This window comes from Gopherus flavomarginatus, chromosome 2, assembly GCF_025201925.1.
Source record: "Gopherus flavomarginatus isolate rGopFla2 chromosome 2, rGopFla2.mat.asm, whole genome shotgun sequence".
Lineage (NCBI taxonomy): Eukaryota > Metazoa > Chordata > Testudines > Testudinidae > Gopherus > Gopherus flavomarginatus.
The window spans coordinates 165647854-165665531 of NC_066618.1; the positions used below are offsets into that span (position 1 = coordinate 165647854).

At 55.3% G+C, this 17678-nt stretch overlaps 1 protein-coding gene across 1 annotated transcript in view; it reads left to right on the top strand.

Moving 5' to 3' along the window:
- ADGRA2 (adhesion G protein-coupled receptor A2) overlaps positions 1 to 17678 on the top strand; it is a 122607-nt gene that overhangs the window by 90981 nt on the left and 13948 nt on the right. Inside the window, exons 3-14 of the mRNA XM_050939849.1 lie at positions 1224 to 1295; positions 1682 to 1753; positions 4343 to 4414; positions 4878 to 5041; positions 5378 to 5591; positions 6302 to 6466; positions 11891 to 12092; positions 12638 to 12787; positions 13257 to 13418; positions 13600 to 13800; positions 13886 to 14087; positions 14589 to 14797. Coding sequence (XP_050795806.1) covers positions 1224 to 1295; positions 1682 to 1753; positions 4343 to 4414; positions 4878 to 5041; positions 5378 to 5591; positions 6302 to 6466; positions 11891 to 12092; positions 12638 to 12787; positions 13257 to 13418; positions 13600 to 13800; positions 13886 to 14087; positions 14589 to 14797 — 1885 coding nt within the window. The remainder of the gene's footprint in view (positions 1 to 1223; positions 1296 to 1681; positions 1754 to 4342; positions 4415 to 4877; positions 5042 to 5377; positions 5592 to 6301; positions 6467 to 11890; positions 12093 to 12637; positions 12788 to 13256; positions 13419 to 13599; positions 13801 to 13885; positions 14088 to 14588; positions 14798 to 17678) is intronic.

A 17678-nucleotide genomic window follows, 5' to 3' on the forward strand; every position in this document is an offset into this window, starting at 1 on the left:
CCTCTGCAGAGCTCCAAGTGTGCAAGCGCTCGTGAGCGCAGAGGCCCTTGCATCTTTCCCTCCTTCAAACCGGCAGGGAGCTGTAACAGTTTCCAACCTCACTCCCTGTTCCCTTCTGAGAGATAATTAGAGATTGAATTGAAAGCTGCTAATGAGGTTCCTGCCCAGCACTTCACTGGCCTGGCAACTCCCGGCTCTGATTGGCTGAGGAATCTAAACCCGAAGCAGAAACAACAAGAGGGTCCCTTTCTGCTGCCTGGTCCATGCAGGATCTCAAAGCGCTTTGCAAACACCAAATTAACCCTCGCACCTCCTGGCCCTTCCCCCCATGTGACCTGTTCCCAAGAGGTTTATGTGCCCTTCCAGGCCGGTTATCCTGCCTGGCTAGTGCGGTGCAGCCATTGTGAAGGGCCTGCAGGCTCCTGCTCCCTTGGAAAGCAGTGCTGTGAAGTGGAGCCATGAGGGTCCTGACACCCGTACTGGATAGTGAGGCTGGCTGTAGAAAGAGGCACCAGAGGGGTCCAGGTCAAGGTTATTTCAACCCTATTGTCTTTCTCAGACCTGTCCATCCGGCATGGCCCAGGATCCACCTGGGCCGGGACTCCTTCTGCCCCCTCCCGGGAAGAATGTCCTTGCCAACTCATCAGGCCACTTGCTGATGAAGATCTGTACTTGGCTGCTGGGAGCAGCAAGGGGTCTCCGGCAGGCACCACCGTACTGCCGTCATTCCGGATATTCACACGTGATTCGAGCTAGGGCGGAGGGGGTGCCAGTTCCTCGTGAACAGGCATCCGCCTCACAAGCAGTGCCACCACACAGGGCACTGATGTCCCAGACCCATTTTTCAGGAGCCTGGGAAGTCTCTGGAAGTTCTTTTCCCATCATAGAGCAGGTGAATGGATGAAGCCATTGCTGGTATCAGGGCATGATCTCACTACCCTTGGGCAAGTGGAGGAGGAGGCCCCTCCAGGCAGCCTGGCCTCGGTCTGTGACATTGGCTAGGCGTACCAGGTGTTTGCCAGCTGGTGCCATGGCTCCCTGTCCAAGGGACCTTCCAGCATGGTTGGCACCCAGTCTGGGTTCCCCTGAGCTGGGTCGACACCATGTAGGGGGAGTTATCTGCCAGGAGCACTGTGCTGGGCTGCTCTGCCCCCTCACCAGGACACGGAGCCTCCTGCCGGCCACTGGCTTCCTTTTTATCTATTTTCTCTCTCTTTCTCCAGGGACCTCAAGAACAACTTGATCAGCACAATCCAGCCCGGCGCGTTCCTTGGCCTCTCGGAGCTGAAGCGCCTGTAAGTGGCCCCAGGCTCCTGGTTCACTCCTCTGGGAGAGTCAAGCCTGCAGCTGGCTCATGGGCGAGGGCCGGTGCACAGACCAGAGCCCGTCCGCACAGGGTCCTCTCTCTGCGCTGCAGCCTGGGTTTTGAAACAGCCCGACTCCGGGAGCTACTGGTCCTGCCGCTTTGCCCCACACACCGGGCAGGTGCTGAGCTCCTCCAGCAGTGCTGGGTGCACTCACAGCAGCAGCTGCCCCACTCTCAACAGTGCCTGAATCCTGTCAGTCAGCTCATTTATACTGCACATCTCCCTGCAGCACCGGAGGCTCCCCCCAGCAAGGTGCAGCCGGCACTGGCTTCCCGCACTCACACAGCTCTTATGTCCCTTCTGCTTGTTTCCAGAGACATCTCCAACAACCGCATCGGCTGCCTCAGCGCCAGCGTCTTCCAGGGACTCACCAACCTCCTTCGGCTGTAAGTACCTGGGAGGGGCCCGCGGGAAGAGCTCCCTGGAGGGCACCTGCCCACAGGCACAGCGCTGGCCAGGGGCTTTTGGCTGTTGTGGAGCAGGATCCCCACACCTGCTCTCCCGATTTCGCCCTCGTTCCCCTTCCCACCTGACAGCAGGACCCTCCCCTCTGCTAGCAAGGGATGGAGCAAAGCCTAGCCTTTCCGGCCACTCCATCTCGCTGCCACCGGCCCTTAGCCTGGGACAGCTTGGCCTCTGCCAGCCAGAGCCTAGCAATAGACACATTCCAACTCCTGAGTCCCCTGAGTGTCCCCAGACCATGTCCAGCCCCTGTTCCACTGGGCACTCACCAAATTACCAGTTCCCAGCTTACCAGTTACACATGAGACTACAGCTCGGCTTCACGCGCCATACTTAGATTTGTTTACAGAGGGATCCTGTACAAGTTTATTTAATGAGGAGCAGAGATGCCAATGAGAGCAAGTGGGATGTTGAAAACAAAGAGTTACACATATACACTAAAAGCATCCCATGCTTGCAAGAGCTTAAACTTAATTGATAGGATATTGTTATGCCAGAAGAGGAAACGCTCACTTAATATCCTTCCAGTGTGTAACTGCCAGACTTGGCTGGGAGCTTCTGTTCGTGAAGCAAGTCCACTGCTTACTTCCTAGGTGATGCTACCAGGGTGTCCCTGTGCAACCCCCGAGAGATCAAAACAACCCTTTGATTTTTGTTCCGGAATGGGCGCCCTCCCGAGGTTCTGTCCTGTAGATGTGCAATCTCCCGTTGGTTTCTGAATTGGGGTTAGCTGGTGGCTCAGGAGGCAGAGGGGGATCCATTGGGAAGTATACAGTGCTCGGTTTGCATCTGATCCAACTGATAGATAAACACCTCCTCTTGTCAGGAAGGACCGTCTGTCACCTCTCAGTGCCCTGCTTTAACGCTCAGCCTTACAAACAACATTTTCAGGATAGGTCCGTAGCTGTTAATGTCCCCTTTTTCTTTTTGCCATGGCTGTGTGTTACTGGCTCTCTGTAGAGCCCTCACGTGCCCCCTTCAGTGAACTACTGTGCACATAACTGACCCAGAGATCCCTAAAAAACTGTGCACCCTCTATGCCCTCAGCCAGGTGGCATCAAGAGGGTCACAGGGACACTAGCCCACCCAGGGTGCTGTTGTCTCTGATCTTCATCCTCTCTTGGATTTAGACACATGGGCGGGAGTCTGGATTGTGGGGAAGAAAGGAGGAGAGAGACCCCTGTCTCTCAGCCAGCCACCCCTTGGCCACTCCCAGCCTCCCCCTGCAGCCTGCCCAGCCGCCTGCCTGCCCAGTGGCTCCATTAGCTCTCCAAGTCCCAAGCACAGAGTGGCTTAGCTTCTGGGGGCAGACGCTTCAGAGCAGCTCCTGCCGGAGAATGCGAGTGATGGCTGAATGGACTGTCTGCCAGGCAAAGGTAGCGCTCAGCGCGGAGCTCATTAAAGGCCCTTGCTGCTCAGCCTGTCATGTGGGCTCCTCTCTGTCCCCACCTGTCTGGGGAGCTCATTAAGTGCTGCTTGGCGATTGTGTGCATTCTTGATCAAAGTGAGCATTAAAACCCCAAGACACAGCGGCAAGAGGGGCCAGGCCTCTTGTTTTCGCTTTTCTCCATAAAACCAGGCCAGGGAGGGGGGCTAAGCCCGAGAACAAAAGCTGAGCGGGACTGAAATGGCTGGAGAGATTCTGGGGAGAATTGGATTAAAGCAAAAAGCAAACTTTTGCCCTGAGTTTTCAGTGTGCATCTCTGTATAATCCGTGATGCTAGTGTGTTGAGAGAGTTTGTAAAGTGAGAGGGAGTAACTGAGCCCCAGGACTCCTGGGTTCTCATCCCAGCGCCTGTGGACTGAGCATCAAGACTCCTGGCCTTACAATTTTCAAAGTGACTAGTGATTTTGGGGGCCCACATGAGACCTAAAGGGCCCTGGTTTTCAGAGGGCAGATACTCAGCACTTCCCGCATGTCGGGCCACATCTGACCCCCAGAACACTTGTGACAAGGTAGGCCCTTGGGTTCTATTTCTGGGTCTGCCTCAGACCGTGTCCCCACTCTGTGCCATGAGGATAATGGTGGTCGCCCCCTCACAGAGGGAGTAATGAGGTGAGGCTGAATGACAGTTTGAGGGGGTTAGGTTCCATACAGGGTGAGCTGGGGCGAATTCTTTGGCGTGAGATACACAGGAGATGACCTGTGAAATGCTTCTGGCTCTATGGAACTCAGGGTGTTTATTGTGTCCGATAGCCCTGCAATAGGCCAGGTGCCCGTATGAACATAGCTCCATCCCTGCACCGAAAGCTCTCTTTAAGGTCCCAGTTCAGCAGTCTTGGCAATTGAGGTGAAAGCCGTCACATGCTCCCTGCAGCCAGGAGCTTTCCCGCCCCAGAGTAGGGTGGGAGGGAGGCAGAAGTGTGGGGAGAGCAGGTTTTGCAGTCTCTGGAAATGCCCATTCCCTGCCCTGGCTCTGCCCCGGGAGATGTTTGCACTGGGACTTGGCTTGGTCAGAGTGCATCAGCCAAACCTCTGTCACCTCCAGCCCGGTTCTTGTCTCCTCTCACAGGAATGTGTCGGGGAATATTTTCTCCAGCCTCCAGCCTGGCATCTTTGACGAGCTGCCATCTCTGAAAGTCGTGTGAGTATTTCGCTGAGAGGAAAGGGCTCGTTGCAAGGCCCCCCCCTCACCAGAGAGAGTTACCCTGGCCAGCAGGGAGCTGAGCGAGAGGTGTGCGCAGAGCTCTGCAGGGACCAAGCTCACGCCTGGTGCTCTGCAGCCGTGGTGTGCTCACGTGTGTGCACCGGCAGTTACACGTGTGTGCAGACTGGCATCGGGACAGTAGTATACATAGCTGCCAATGTCCTGCTGCAATGGCTACACCTTCTGTGTGCTGCTCCTGTGACACTCCGGCCTCCTGCAGTGAGCGTCAGGGGGACAGGCCTCGTGCTGTTACCTGTCCCAGCGCGGACCCCGGTGCCCAGCGCTCCCCAGCCACTGAAGCATGGGGGTCCTGGCAGCAGCTGGGCTCACTCTGCCAAAACCCGTCTCTGTGGGGCCTCTGCCGTCCCTGAGTCCAGCCCTTTGGGTTTGCCTCTTCCAGTGACTTTGCCACCGAGTACTTGACGTGCGACTGCAACCTGCGCTGGATGCTGCCCTGGTCCAGGAACCGCTCGGCTCAGATCTCCGACAAGACGCTGTGCATCTACCCCAGCATCCTGCATGCCAAGCCGCTGAGAAGCGTCAGGGAGAGCCAACTGCAGTGTGGTGAGGCAGCCTGGCCTTGAGCGCCACTCCCAGAGCACAGAGGGCAGGGGGTGGGCAGCATGGAGTATCTGAGGGATAGCCCCTAAGCCATCCGTCAGGCCTCTGACTGCCAAGGCTCTGGATAACCCCCTCGGCAGGCCCAGTATGGAGTCAGCCGGGCTGGTGGATGCCAGTCTGGCTAGGGAAGGGACCAAGACCGACTCCAGCCTGTGGATCATGACCCACAGGGGCCTCCGGTCATGACCGACCCAGGTGGGCTGGGCACTGCCGAATGGGGCTCCCTGCCTTGCCGGGAAATGAGGTGGCTCACCCAGGTATCTCGGCCCTTTCCCACAGTGGGCGCTCCGGAGCTGCACACCCACCACTTGATCCCTTCGCTGCGGCAGGTGGTGTTCCAGGGCGACCGCTTGCCATTCCAGTGCACAGCCACCTACCTGGACAGCAGCACCCGCATCCGGTGGTACCACAACCGGATGCTGGTGGAGGGAGACGAGCAGACTGGCATCATCCTGGAGGAGAGTCTCATCCATGACTGCACCTTCATCACCAGGTACGACACACTCCATCCTGCCCAGGGTACTGGCCTGGGTGCTGGGCAGCGAGTGATAGGCACTGGGGGAGGATGCCCTGGCATAAGTGCTCTGTGGTGCAGCCAGTGTACCAAGCTGCTCTGGGCAGGGGCCAGGTTCCCAAATGCTCAGCTCAGCCCTGGCCAGGGGTCGCTCTGGATCTTGACAGCTCCTGCTGAAACCAAGCCCATGGGAGCTGGGATTCCTGACTAAGCCTCAGTTGGGTGCATAGCGCTCTGCTTCACCTGGGGTGGGGGGCTGGGATCTGGGTGCATAACTCCCCTAGGTTCCTTTATAAATCCCATCTGGGATTTTTATTTATGGGATAAATGGCCACGTTTTCTTGTCAGCTGCCACGTCCTCCTCAGAGGTGGCTGCCTTGTGGCATTTGAAATGATCCCTGGGCCTTGGTTTGGGTCCCTACCCCAAAGAAAAGGGACTGCAGGAAAGCGCTGGGTGAGCCCTGGGGAGATGTCTCGCCAGTGGGTGAGCAGTGGGTATGGATACAGACACGCATCTGCCTGTCACTCAGTGGGGCCTAGGGCAGTGCCAGGCGTGTCAGCGAGTGCCACTGCCCCTTAGGCTGGAGGAGGAGAGAGGCTATGCGTTGGCCTCTCGTAGCCTCCTAACTTCTCAGATGTGAGCGTTTGCCTTGTGTCTCCCCCCTTCCCCCGTCTGTCCCCCCACCCAGTGAGCTCATCCTCTCCAACATCCACGTCTCTGCCAACGGTGAGTGGGAATGCGCCGTCTCCACCTCCCAGGGCAACGTCAGCAAGAAGGTGGAGATCGTGGTGTTGGAGACATCGGCCTCGTACTGCCCGGCCGAGAGGATCACCAACAACCGTGGGGACTTCAGGTCAGAACTGAAGCTGCCATGCCCCAATGCGCACCCTCCAGCGGCATCTCCTGATCACTGACCCACGCCCACTGCCCAGTTATCCGTGGGGGAAAGGGCCTGGGGTAGGAGTGGCCTCATCACGATTCCTGCTGGGATCGATGTGTGGTGAGCGCCCCCAGCAGGGCACCATGTTGCTGGCAGAAGGGGCACTGGGTTTCCCTGTAGGGCTGCTGAGGGTACCGGGTTGCTGGGCCAGCTGCAATGTAGAGGAGTCCCTTTCGCCAGTTGCCCCTACAACCCTGGGGGCATCGGGGGAGTTCCCTCCACCTTCCTCCATCAGAATGAAGAGTTCGGCTGCCTGGGAGGATCAGAGGGCCTGGGGGAAAAGGAGGTAGCACATGATTTGCCTTGTGAGCCCAGTCCCCGGGTCTCTCCAGCCCAGCCTCCAACACCTGGTGCTTCCAAGAGGGGTGGAAAGCTGCACCGTGGCGTGGGGTGTGACTGATGATCCCTCCTGGTTGATAGTTGGTGTCTGTTTGCAGAGTCCCCCAGTGCCTCTAACTCCAGACAGAGCGTGGGAGGCAGGAGGCCAGGCAGCAGCGCAGCAGGCGTGGGGGTGTCAGGGCTTTTCTGTTGCCCCCCCCAACTCCTCGGACTGCAGGCGCAGGGGGGGTGCTGAGACTCAGTCACGCAGGTGACCCGGCGTCTGGTAGTGATTAGGCAGCCATTGATAGGGAGGCTTCTTTGAAAGGCTTCCCGTGCTGGCAGCGCAGACGGGCTCCAGAAGCAGAGGTGTTGGAATTTCTCTGGCAAGAGACGAAAGGCTTTGGGAGCCCACTGTAACCTCGGCGGGGCCTTCATGGAATATAAATTACTGGTACAGTAAATATGGCTTAAATTAGCAGGACCTCCCCGCACGCCCCTCCCCCTCCGCTCCGCTCTGAGCAGGATATGGAATTAGATAGCTGGGGAAATCGGCGTTCTGCTGCGGGAACTCCCCTGCAGGCCTCTGGCACCCGGAGCTGGGCTGTGTGGAGGACACCCGGCCCAGAGGGGCTTGGCGGGCTTACTTGCTGCCAGTGGGTTGGGAGAATACGGGGGGGTGAGGAGGGTGTAGGGGGATGAAGGCTGCCAGGGAGTGATACAGGTTACAGGGCAACTGGAGCCCTATGGGGATATAGGTGGGCTTGGGGAAGGGGCACAGGGGATGCTGGGGGGTGTACAGGGTGGCTTGGGGTCTGAGAGTGAAATGGGCTGCGGTGGGAGGCACAGAGGGAAGGAGTGGAATATGGGCTGCCAGAGGGATGCAGAGGAGGCCGGTGCCCATGGGGGCATGCAGGGGGGACACGGGCAGCAGGCTGCCAAGGGGTGGGAAGGATTTAGGGGTCCAGTGGCATTACTGGGCTGTGAGAGCTGCTAGACAGGTGGGGTCCATCCTGATGAGGGCAGAGGGGCACGGGCATGGTGGTGTCTGGCACTGGGGCACCAAGGGGCATGAAGGGCTCAGGCAAAGCAGATTGCCCCATCCACACTGCCAGCTCCAGCCAGGATCAGCGCTACCCAGGGGATTTATTCCAGAATAAGCTATGGTGTGAATTTAATGCACGACAGCTCTTTGGGACTAGCCCCCATGTGGGCACTCCGAGTCAGGGAGAGTATGTCCACGCCAGACAGCTGTTCTAGTCAATCTCCCCACGCAGACAAACCCTTTGACCCTGCAGCCGTATTGGTTCCTTGTAGCTGATTGCCTGATCAGGTTCATTCCAGCCATTGGGTCTCAAGATTGGTGCAAAGGACTGTGGGAAGCAGGAAGAATTCTGGGCTTGGATGTCTGCTGAGCGGAACTGGGGGAAGGCATGTGACCTCCATGGGCCTCCCTCCCATAATCCAGCTGTTGTGGTAGCGGGGGAGCAGGGAGTGGCTCAGAAACCAGATGTTGAAACAGCTGGGCCGAGCCGAGATTTCCAGGAAGGGAAATAAATTACCCCATAAAAATCTCAGCTGCTCTGTGGATTGTCTGAAGTTTTTCTCTTTGTCATGCCCTGCACGCAGCTGGAAAACTTTTTCCTGATCCCCCTTGGGATCCCTCCCAGTGCACGGCATGGACGTGTTCCCTCCCATGCACAGACACATGCCTGCTCCCCCACTCCATGCCAGCAGAGCTTCCTTGCTGCTTGCACCCGCCTGGTTCATGGGCAGTTGGCCCAGCAGAGCCCCAAGGAAATGGTGCTTGTTAACATACCAGACGGGGTGCTCACCAGCTGCTTTTGGTCATTGGCAAGCTGAGTCTGGGTGGGGGGTGTCTGTCCAGTTCCCAGCAGACAGGAGCTAGATCAGTGTTACAAAAGGAGCAGGTGGGCCAACCTCCCTTGCCTTGCGACGACAGGGTCGCCAGTGCTCCGGGTTCTCTGGCAGGCCCCTTCCATCCCTCACTAAGCCTGTGCTGCTCTCTGCAGCTGCTGAGCCTCAGCAGTCAGCCCATCCCTGGAGGGGCCCTGAGTGCCCCAGGGGAGGGACCTTTCTGCTGGGAGCCTGCCAGCTGCCGTGCATGTGCTAGGAGATGCCTAGGCAGGCTCCTGATGCCCCCGGCTCCCTCAGCAGGGCAGTGCACCCAGCTCTGCACAGCCAGTTTGCATTTCTCCCCCACTGTAGTTATTTTCTCGGGCTCCCTTGAGGCTGGTGGTGGGTTCCCAGAGCTGTGGCAGGGAAGCTAGGAGCAGGGATAATCACAGCCTAGCCCAGCCATGGCACTGCAGGAGGGCTAAGCATTATTTTCCTTTTATCATTCAGGAAATGGAAATCGGCCTGCCTGTGGCCGCCCCGCCTCCCCGAGTGTTGGCCAGCCTGTCCCCCATCTCTGTCTGCTTGTGGACCCCCTCCCCAAAGCTCCTGCCTACCTGTCCCCCACCCGCCAGTCCCCCCCTCTGTCTGTCTGGGCTCCAGTGGTCTCTGTAGAAGTCTAGCTCCGGGCTGGGGGACGGTGTCATGATGCCAGCCCTGGCGTGTGGACCCCTCTGTCAGTCAGTCTCAGGAGGGGATAGCCTGGGCAGCAGGAGGTCACGCTGCCCCTGCCCACATGCTCACAGGACACCCCGAGTGGGGAAGAGAGCCTCTGTGGCCCAGTAATAACATCCAGGGACCAGAGCAGGGCGAGGTGCTGGGGCAGGGCAGCACGTTCTCGGCTAAGGCTCTCATCCCTTTCCAAGTCCTGAGAGGCTGGCCAACCTAGGGATGTACATGCTAGAGAATGCAGCTGAAAATCCCCCCTGCAGGATCCACCTGCCTCCTTAGATTTAACCTGCTTCCACACATGCTAAGTGGTGAGTGCAGTGGGCGTGGGACTGACAGACAGAGCGGGCTGCTGCAGCTGGGTTCCGTGGTTGGCATTGCCACTGGCCTTTGGAAGTCCTTCTCCTGTCAGGGTAGCCTGGACGCCGGAGCAGAAGGTGCTTGGAGGAGGCAGGTGCTGCAGCTGCTGCTGTTGTTTTAAATGTCATTTTTTACGGTGCTCCGAAGCACATAGCATGGGGCCAAGGTGCTCCTCGGCCATTGGCCATGATCTTTGAAAACTCATGGCGGACGGGGGAGGTCCCGGATGACTGGAAAAAGGCTACTGTAGTGCCCATCTTTAAAAAAGGGAAGAAGGAAAGGAGGATGATCCGGTGAACTACAGGCCAGTCAGCCTCACCTCAGTCCCTGGAAAAATCATATAGAGCAGGTCCTCAAGGAATCAATTCTGAAGCACTTAGAGGAGAGGAAAGTGATCAGGAACAGTCAGCATGGATTCGCCAAGGGCAAGTCATGCCTGACTAACCTAATCGCCTTCTATGAAGAGATAACTGGGTTTGTGGATGAGGGGAAAGCAGTGGACCTGTTATTCCTTGACTTGAGCAAAGCTTTTGATATGGTCTCCCACAGTATTCTTGCCAGCAAGCTAAAGAAGTATGGGCTGGATGATTGGACTATAAGGTGGATAGAAAGCTGACTAGATCGTTGGGCTCAACAGGTAGTGATCAATGGCTCCATATCTAGTTGGCAGCCGATATCAAGCGGAATGCCCCAAGGGTCAGTCCTGGGGCCGGTTTTGTTCAATATCTTCATTAATGATCTGGAGGATGGCATGGATTGCACTCTCAGCAAGTTTACAAATGACACTAAACTGGGAGGAGTGGTAGATATGCTGGAAGGTAGGGATAGGATACAGAGGGACCTAGACAAATTAGAGGACTGGGCCAAAAGAAACCTGATGAGTTTCAACAAGGACAAGTGCAGAGTCCTGCACTTAGGATGGAAGAATCCCATGCACTGTTACAGACTAGGGACCAAATGGCTAGGAAGGAGTTCTGCAGAAAAGGACCTAGGGGTTACAGTGGACAAGAAGCTGGATATGAGCTGACAGTGTGCCCTTGCTGCCAAGAAAAGTAACAGCATTTTGGGCTATATAAGTAGGGGCATTGCCAGCAGATCGAGGGATGTGATCATTCCCCTCTATTTGACATTGGTGAGGCCTCATCTGGAGTACTGTGTCCAGTTTTGGGCCCCGCGCTACAAGAAGGATGTGGAAAAATTGGAAAGAGTCCAGCAGAGGGCAACAAAAATTATTGGTGGTCTGGAGCACATGACCTATGAGGAGAGGCTGAAGGAACTGGGATTGTTTAGTCTGCAGAAGAGAACAAGAAGGGGGGATTTGATAGCTGCTTTCAGCTACCTGAAGGGGGTTCCGAAGAGGATGGATCTAGACTGTTCTCAGAGGTACCTGTTGACAGAACAAGGAGTAATGGCCTCAAGTTGCAGTGGGAGGTTTAGGTTGGATATTAGGAAAAACTTTTTCACTCAGAGAGTGGTGAAGCACTGGAATGGGTTACCTAGGGAGGTGGTGGAACCTCCTTCCTTAGAGGTTTTTAAGGTCAGGCTTGACAAAGCCCTGGCTGGGATGATTTAGTTGGGAATTGGTCCTGCTTTGAGTAGGGGGTTGGACTAGATGACCTCCTGAGATCCCTTCCAACCCTGATATTCTATGATTCTACCCTTATTATTATTGTAGGGCCTGAAGACTGGGGATCAAGGCCCCACAGTGCTAGGCACGCCGAGACCAAAGACTGCCCTAGCTCCCAACCCAGGATGTTGGGAGCATGCAGCAGGGCTAATTAACCCACAAACCGGGGTGGAGAGATGTTAGCGGGACAGCAGCCGGACCAGTCTCCAGTGCAAGAACCTACCAGCTCCATGGCAAAGGGTTTCCAGGAGGGACTGAAAGGGGATAATTTGGGGGCTTTTCGGATTTTGGGGGATCCTTCCTATCGCAGGGGAGAGAACAGGGAGGATCCTGCATGGAGAGGGGTGGGGGGCGGACTGGGTGATGGAGAATGGTGTATCAGGGACCTGCCCAGGGCCCCAAAGTGGCCGGGCATGTTCTCATTGCGTGCCTTCCTTTTCATCTAGGTGGCCCCGCACCTTGGCCGGCATCACTGCCTACCAGTCCTGCCTGCAGTACCCCTTCACCTCACTGGCTGCGAACGGGAGCCCCGCGGTGGAGAAGCAGGCGTTGCGGCGCTGCGACCGCATGGGACGCTGGGAGGAGGGCGACTACTCGCATTGCCTGTACACCAACGACATCACCCGCGTGCTCTACACCTTTGTACTGGTGAGTGGGGCCTGGCTGAGACACATGGAAGAAAGCAGTTTTGACGGCTGTGTTCTCTTTCCTGTTTTGACGGCATGTGTCATCTGTCTGTCCGTCTGCAGTGTGCAGCTGTCTGCTTGCCAGCCTGTCTGTCCCCCACACCCACTGTGCTGCTTCCCATGGGGCGGCGTTTGTAGCGTTACTCACATGCTCTATCTGGAGTTAGAGGTGCTGGGGGACTCTGCAAACAGACACCAACTATCAACCAAGAGGGCAGGACTGGCGCCACTGGGTTCTCGTCTGCAGCGCCTCTAACTCCAGACAGATGGACAGACAGGCTGGCAGGCAAGTGCTCTGTCTGCCTGTCATGTTTCCAGGCTTGTGTGGCCATGGTATGTCTGTACCAGTTGTAGGCTGCAGCTGAAGCCCTGCATGCAGTTCAGTGACCCTGCTGTAGGTCAGGACATCTCTGAGGCAGTCTCTGTCCCGGCTCCCTGGCATGGTTGCGTTGGGCTAGCAGGAGGCGGGTATTGACCCAGCTGGTGACTCCCCTGTTGCCCCTGCAGATGCCCATCAATGCTTCCAATGCCCTGACGCTGGCGCACCAGCTGCGCGTGTACACAGCTGAGGCTGCCAACTTCTCTGATATGATGGACATCATCTACGTGGCCCAGATGATTGAGAAGTTCATTGGCTACGTGGACCAGATCAGGCAGGTATGGCTTTCTCACTTGCTCCAGCTCCCTGTCAAGAGCCCTCTCTGCACAGCCCTTCCCTTCCCATCCCTCTGTCTCTTCCGCGCACAGCCTCCTCTGCCCAGTTCTCCCTCTTCCCCCTCCACATGGTGCTGTCCATGAGCGCTCAGCTCCTTTATCCCAGTGCCAAGGTGCCTGTGAGCAGAGCCCAGCCTGGGGGTCGAGTACTTCAGGTATTCCCCATCTCCAGCCCGTGAGCTCCTGCCTAGAGCAGTCACTGTCCCCCAGCCCCCTTCTAGGCCTCTCTGCAGGCCCCCGCTGGCCCTCACACCCATCCAGAGACAGGCTGGTGTCACCACCCCAAACGGGAGGTTGCGGCACACAGGTGGAGGGACCATCCAATGCTCCAAACACCCCTGGGGAATCTTCCTTGAATCCCTGGGGCTGGGTGTGTCGGAGCCCACAAAAACCACCTCGTGCTCCCCTCCAGCTCCCGGATGTCATGGTGGAGATGGCAAGTAACATGATGCTGGTGGACGACCACATCCTGTGGATGGCTCAGATCGAGGACAAGGCCTGCACCCGCATCGTCCGCTCCGTGGAGAAGATCGCTGGCTACGTACTCAGCAGCAACTCGCAGCATGTGGCTGTGGTAGGGCCCCAGGGCTGGGGAGCTGGGCAGGACTAAAGGGAGCGCAGGGCTGGAGTAGCAGGGGGCTGGGTCAGCACTGAGGGGCGCTGGGGGAGAGTGGCCTGGCCTCTGCCTCCGAGGCCGCCAGGCTTCTTGTGGCGGGTGCCCTGCTAATGCCCTGGCTGCTTTGCGCCCTCGGCAGAACTCAAGGAACATCGCCTTCGAGGCCTACTTGATCAAGCCGGAGAGCTACACGGGGCTGAGCTGCACGGCCTTCCAGAAGCGAGACAGCGGGCGCCCATCGCTGCAGGAGCAGGAGGCCGAGCCCCTGGCTGACCAGCAGCTGAAGTTCAGGTGCACCACAGGCCAACCCAACATCTCTCTGGCCAACTTCCACATCAAGGTACTGGGGGTGGCGATGGGGAGGGGCGGGGCCTGAGAGCTGCGCCGTCTGGGGCTTGCTAACCTGTTGCTCCCTGTCCCCTCAGAACAGCATCGCTCTGGCCTCCATCCAGCTGCCCCCCAGCCTGTTCTCCACCACGGCCCCGCTCTCCCTGCCCCAGGCCTGCAAAGTCCAGTTCCTGGTGTTCCGGAATGGCAAGCTCTTCCGCAGCACCGGCAACTCCTCCCGCCTGGCCGACAACGGCAAGCGCCGCAGCGTGGCCACCCCCGTGATCTACGCTGGGACACGTAAGGGGCGCTAGCCTGGCACTGCTGCAGTGGGACAGGGCCATTCCACTGGGCTACGAGAGAGGCTGCTGTCAGCTGGTCAGAGTGCCTCACACTGGAGCCCACGTCCTCCCCCCCGGTGGGCTGTGCGCCTCTCAGCAGCTCAGACTTGCCCATCCCATGACCCAGATGTGAAGCCGTAGGGGCCCCTGCTGGCCAACTTATCTGGAAGGAGAGCAGCTGGCCTCCCCGCAGCCCATGGGGGGGTCTGGTGGGCACCCCCGTGGCAGCATGCAGAGGCCATGGTCCTGCCTTCCACTAAGCATTGGTTGCTGCTGCTTTACTCTCCCCTTGTGCGTCAGGTAGGATGTTGCTTAGCCAGGTCCAGGAGGTAGCTGCAGAGCAGGTACCCCAGGTCTGGCCCTGCCTGGGACCCTGGGCAGCAGGGAGTGGAATAAGAAAATGAGGGATGAGTCCATGCAGTGCATCTGCTCAGCCGTTCTCCTCCCCTTCCCTCCCCAGATGGCTGTGGGGTCAGTAACCTCACGGAGCCCGTCACTGTCTCGCTGCGCCACTTCAGGGAAGGAGCCGACCCCATGCCTGCCCACTGGAACTTTGAGGTGCTGGGGGGCAATGGGGGCTGGAGCGCCGAGGGCTGTCAGCTGGCCCACCAAGAGCCCAACATCACCACCCTGCTCGGCCGGCACCTGAACAACTTTGCAGTGCTCATGGTAGGGAGGGGTGTGCTGTTGTGTTCCTGGCGGGCAGGAGCGGGAGGGGAGACTCTGGCCTCCTGCCTGAAGTAGACTAGAGGTGGTGTCTTGGGGGGCGGGCAACTGCTCTCTCCTCTTCACACAGTGGCTCCAAAGCATCACACCATGTTTGCCCTAGATTTATCCTACCCCCTCTCATAAGAACGTAAGAGCGGCCGTACTGGGTCAGACAAAAGGTCCATCAAGCCCAGTATCTTGTCTTCTCACAGTGGCCAGTGCCAGGTGCCCCAGAGGGAAAGAACAGAACAGGTAATTATCAAGTGATCCATCCCGTCACCCATTCCCAGCTTCTGGCAAACAGAGGCTAGGGACGCCATTCCTGCCCATCCTGGCTAATAGCTACTGATGGCCCTATCTTCCAAGAATCCAAGGTTGACAGTGGGTTGCGTGAAAAAATACTTCCTTGTGTTTGTTTTAAACCTGCTACCTATTAATTTCATTTGGTGGCCCCTTGTTCTTGTATTATGAGAAGGAGTAAATAACACTTCCTTATTTACTTTTTCTCTACTGCTCATGATTTTATAGTCCTCTATCATATCCCTCTAGTCGCCTCTTTTCCAAGCTGAAAAGTCCCAGTTTTATTAATCTCTCCTACAGAAGCCGTTCCATAACCCTAATCATTTCTGTTGCCCTTTTCCGAGCCTTTTCCAAGTCCAATATACCATTTTTGAGATGGGGCGACCACATCTGCACGCAGTGTTCAAGGTGTGGGCGTACCATGGATTTATACAGAGGCAATATGATATTTTCTGTCTTATCCCTTTCTTGATGATTCCCAACATTCTGTTTGCTTTCTTGCCTGCTGCTGCACATTGAGTAGATGTTTTCAGAGAACTATCCACAATGACTCCAAGATCTCTTTCTTGAATGGTAACAGCTAATTTAGACTTCATCACTGTATATGTATAGTTGAGATTATATTTTCCAATGTGCATTACTTTGCATTTATCAACCGAAGCAAAGAATCCATTTAGTTTCTCCGCAATGGCCTGATCGTCCTTGAGTGCTCCTTTAGCATCTTGATCGTCCAGTGGCCCCACTGATTATTGAGCAGGCTTCCTGCTTCTGATGTATTTTAAAAAAAATTGCTATTACTTTGGCTAGCTGTTCCTCAAATTCTTTTTTGGACTTTCTAATTATATTTTTACATGTCAGTTGCCATCGTTTATGCTCTTTTCTATTTTCCTCATTAGGATTTCTCTTCCATTTTTTAAAGGATGCCTTTTTGCCTCTCACTGCTTCTTTTACTTTGTTGTTTAACCACGGTGGCTCTTTTTTGGTTCTCTTACTATGTTTTTTAATTTGGCGTATACAGTTAAGTTGAGGCTCTATTGTAGTGCGTTTAAAAAGTTTCCATGCAGCTTGCAGGGATTTCACTTTTTGTGCTGAACCTTTTAATTTCTGTTTCACTAACCTCCTCATTTTTTTGTAGTTCCCCTTTGTGAAATTAAATGCTACAGTGTTGGGCCGCTGTGGAGTTTTCCATGCCACAAGGATGTTAAATTGAATTATATTCTGGTCACTATTACCAAGAGGTCCAACTATATTCACCTCTTGGACCTGATCCTGTGCTGCACTTCAGACTAAATCAAGAATTGCCTCTTCTCTTGTGGGTTTCTGGACCAGCTGCTCCAAGAAGCAGCCATTTAAGGCATCAAGAAACTTTATCTCAGCATCCCTTTCTGAGGTGATATGTACCCAGTCAGTATGGGGATAGTTGAACTCCCCCATTATTATTATTGAGTTTTTTATTTTAATAACCTCTCTAATCTCCCTGAGCATTTCAGTCACTATCACGTCCTAGTCAGGTAGTCTGTAATGTATCCCTACTGCTGTATTCTTATTTTTCAAGCATAGAAATACTATCCATAGAGATTCTATGGTAAAGTTTGGTTCATTTAAGATTTTTACTTCATGCGATTCTATGCTTTCTTTCACATACAGTACCACTCCTGCACCAGCACAACCTGTTCTGTCCTTCCCATATATTTTGTACCCTGGTATTACTGTGTCCCATTGATTAGCCTCATACCACCAGGTTTCTATGATGCCTATTAGATCGATATCTTCATTTAATTCTAGGCACTCTAGTTCACCCAGCTTATTTATTTAAACTTCTAGCATTGGTATATAAGGACTTTTTAAAAACTTGGCACTTTTTGGCTGTCCCCTACTGCATGATGTAATTGAATGGGACTGTTTTTTTATTTGACTGTTTCTCATCAGATCCTCCCTGTATTTTATCATTTTCCATCCTCTCCTTATTAGGACATAGGGAATCTCCAGTTATAGATCCTCCCCTAAGGGATGTCTGAACCACATGCTTCTCTGCACCTGTTGGCCTTCCCCCAGCCCTTAGTTTAAAAACTGTTCTACCACCTTTTTAATTTTAAGCACCAGCAATTTGGTTTAGGTAGACCCTCATCCTTCCTGTATAGGCTCCCCCACTCCCAAAAGCTTCCCTGGTTCCTAAAAATATAAACCCCTCCTCCCTACATCATCATCTCATCCATGCATTGAGACTCTGCAGTTCTGCCCATCTAACTGGCCATGTGTATGGAACTGGAAGCATTTCAGAAAATGGAGGTCCTGGACTTTAATCTCTGACCTAGCAGCCTAAATTTAGCCTCCAGGACCTCTCTCCTTCCCCATGTCATCGGTACCTACAGGTTCCACAACCACCAGCTCCTCCCCAGCACTACACATAAGCCCATCCAGATGTCTCGAGAGATCTGCAACTTTCACACCAGGCAGGCAAGTCACAATGTGGTTCTTGCAAACCCAGCTATCTGTTTCTAATGATCAAACTGCCTATTACTAATACCTGTCTCTTCCTAAT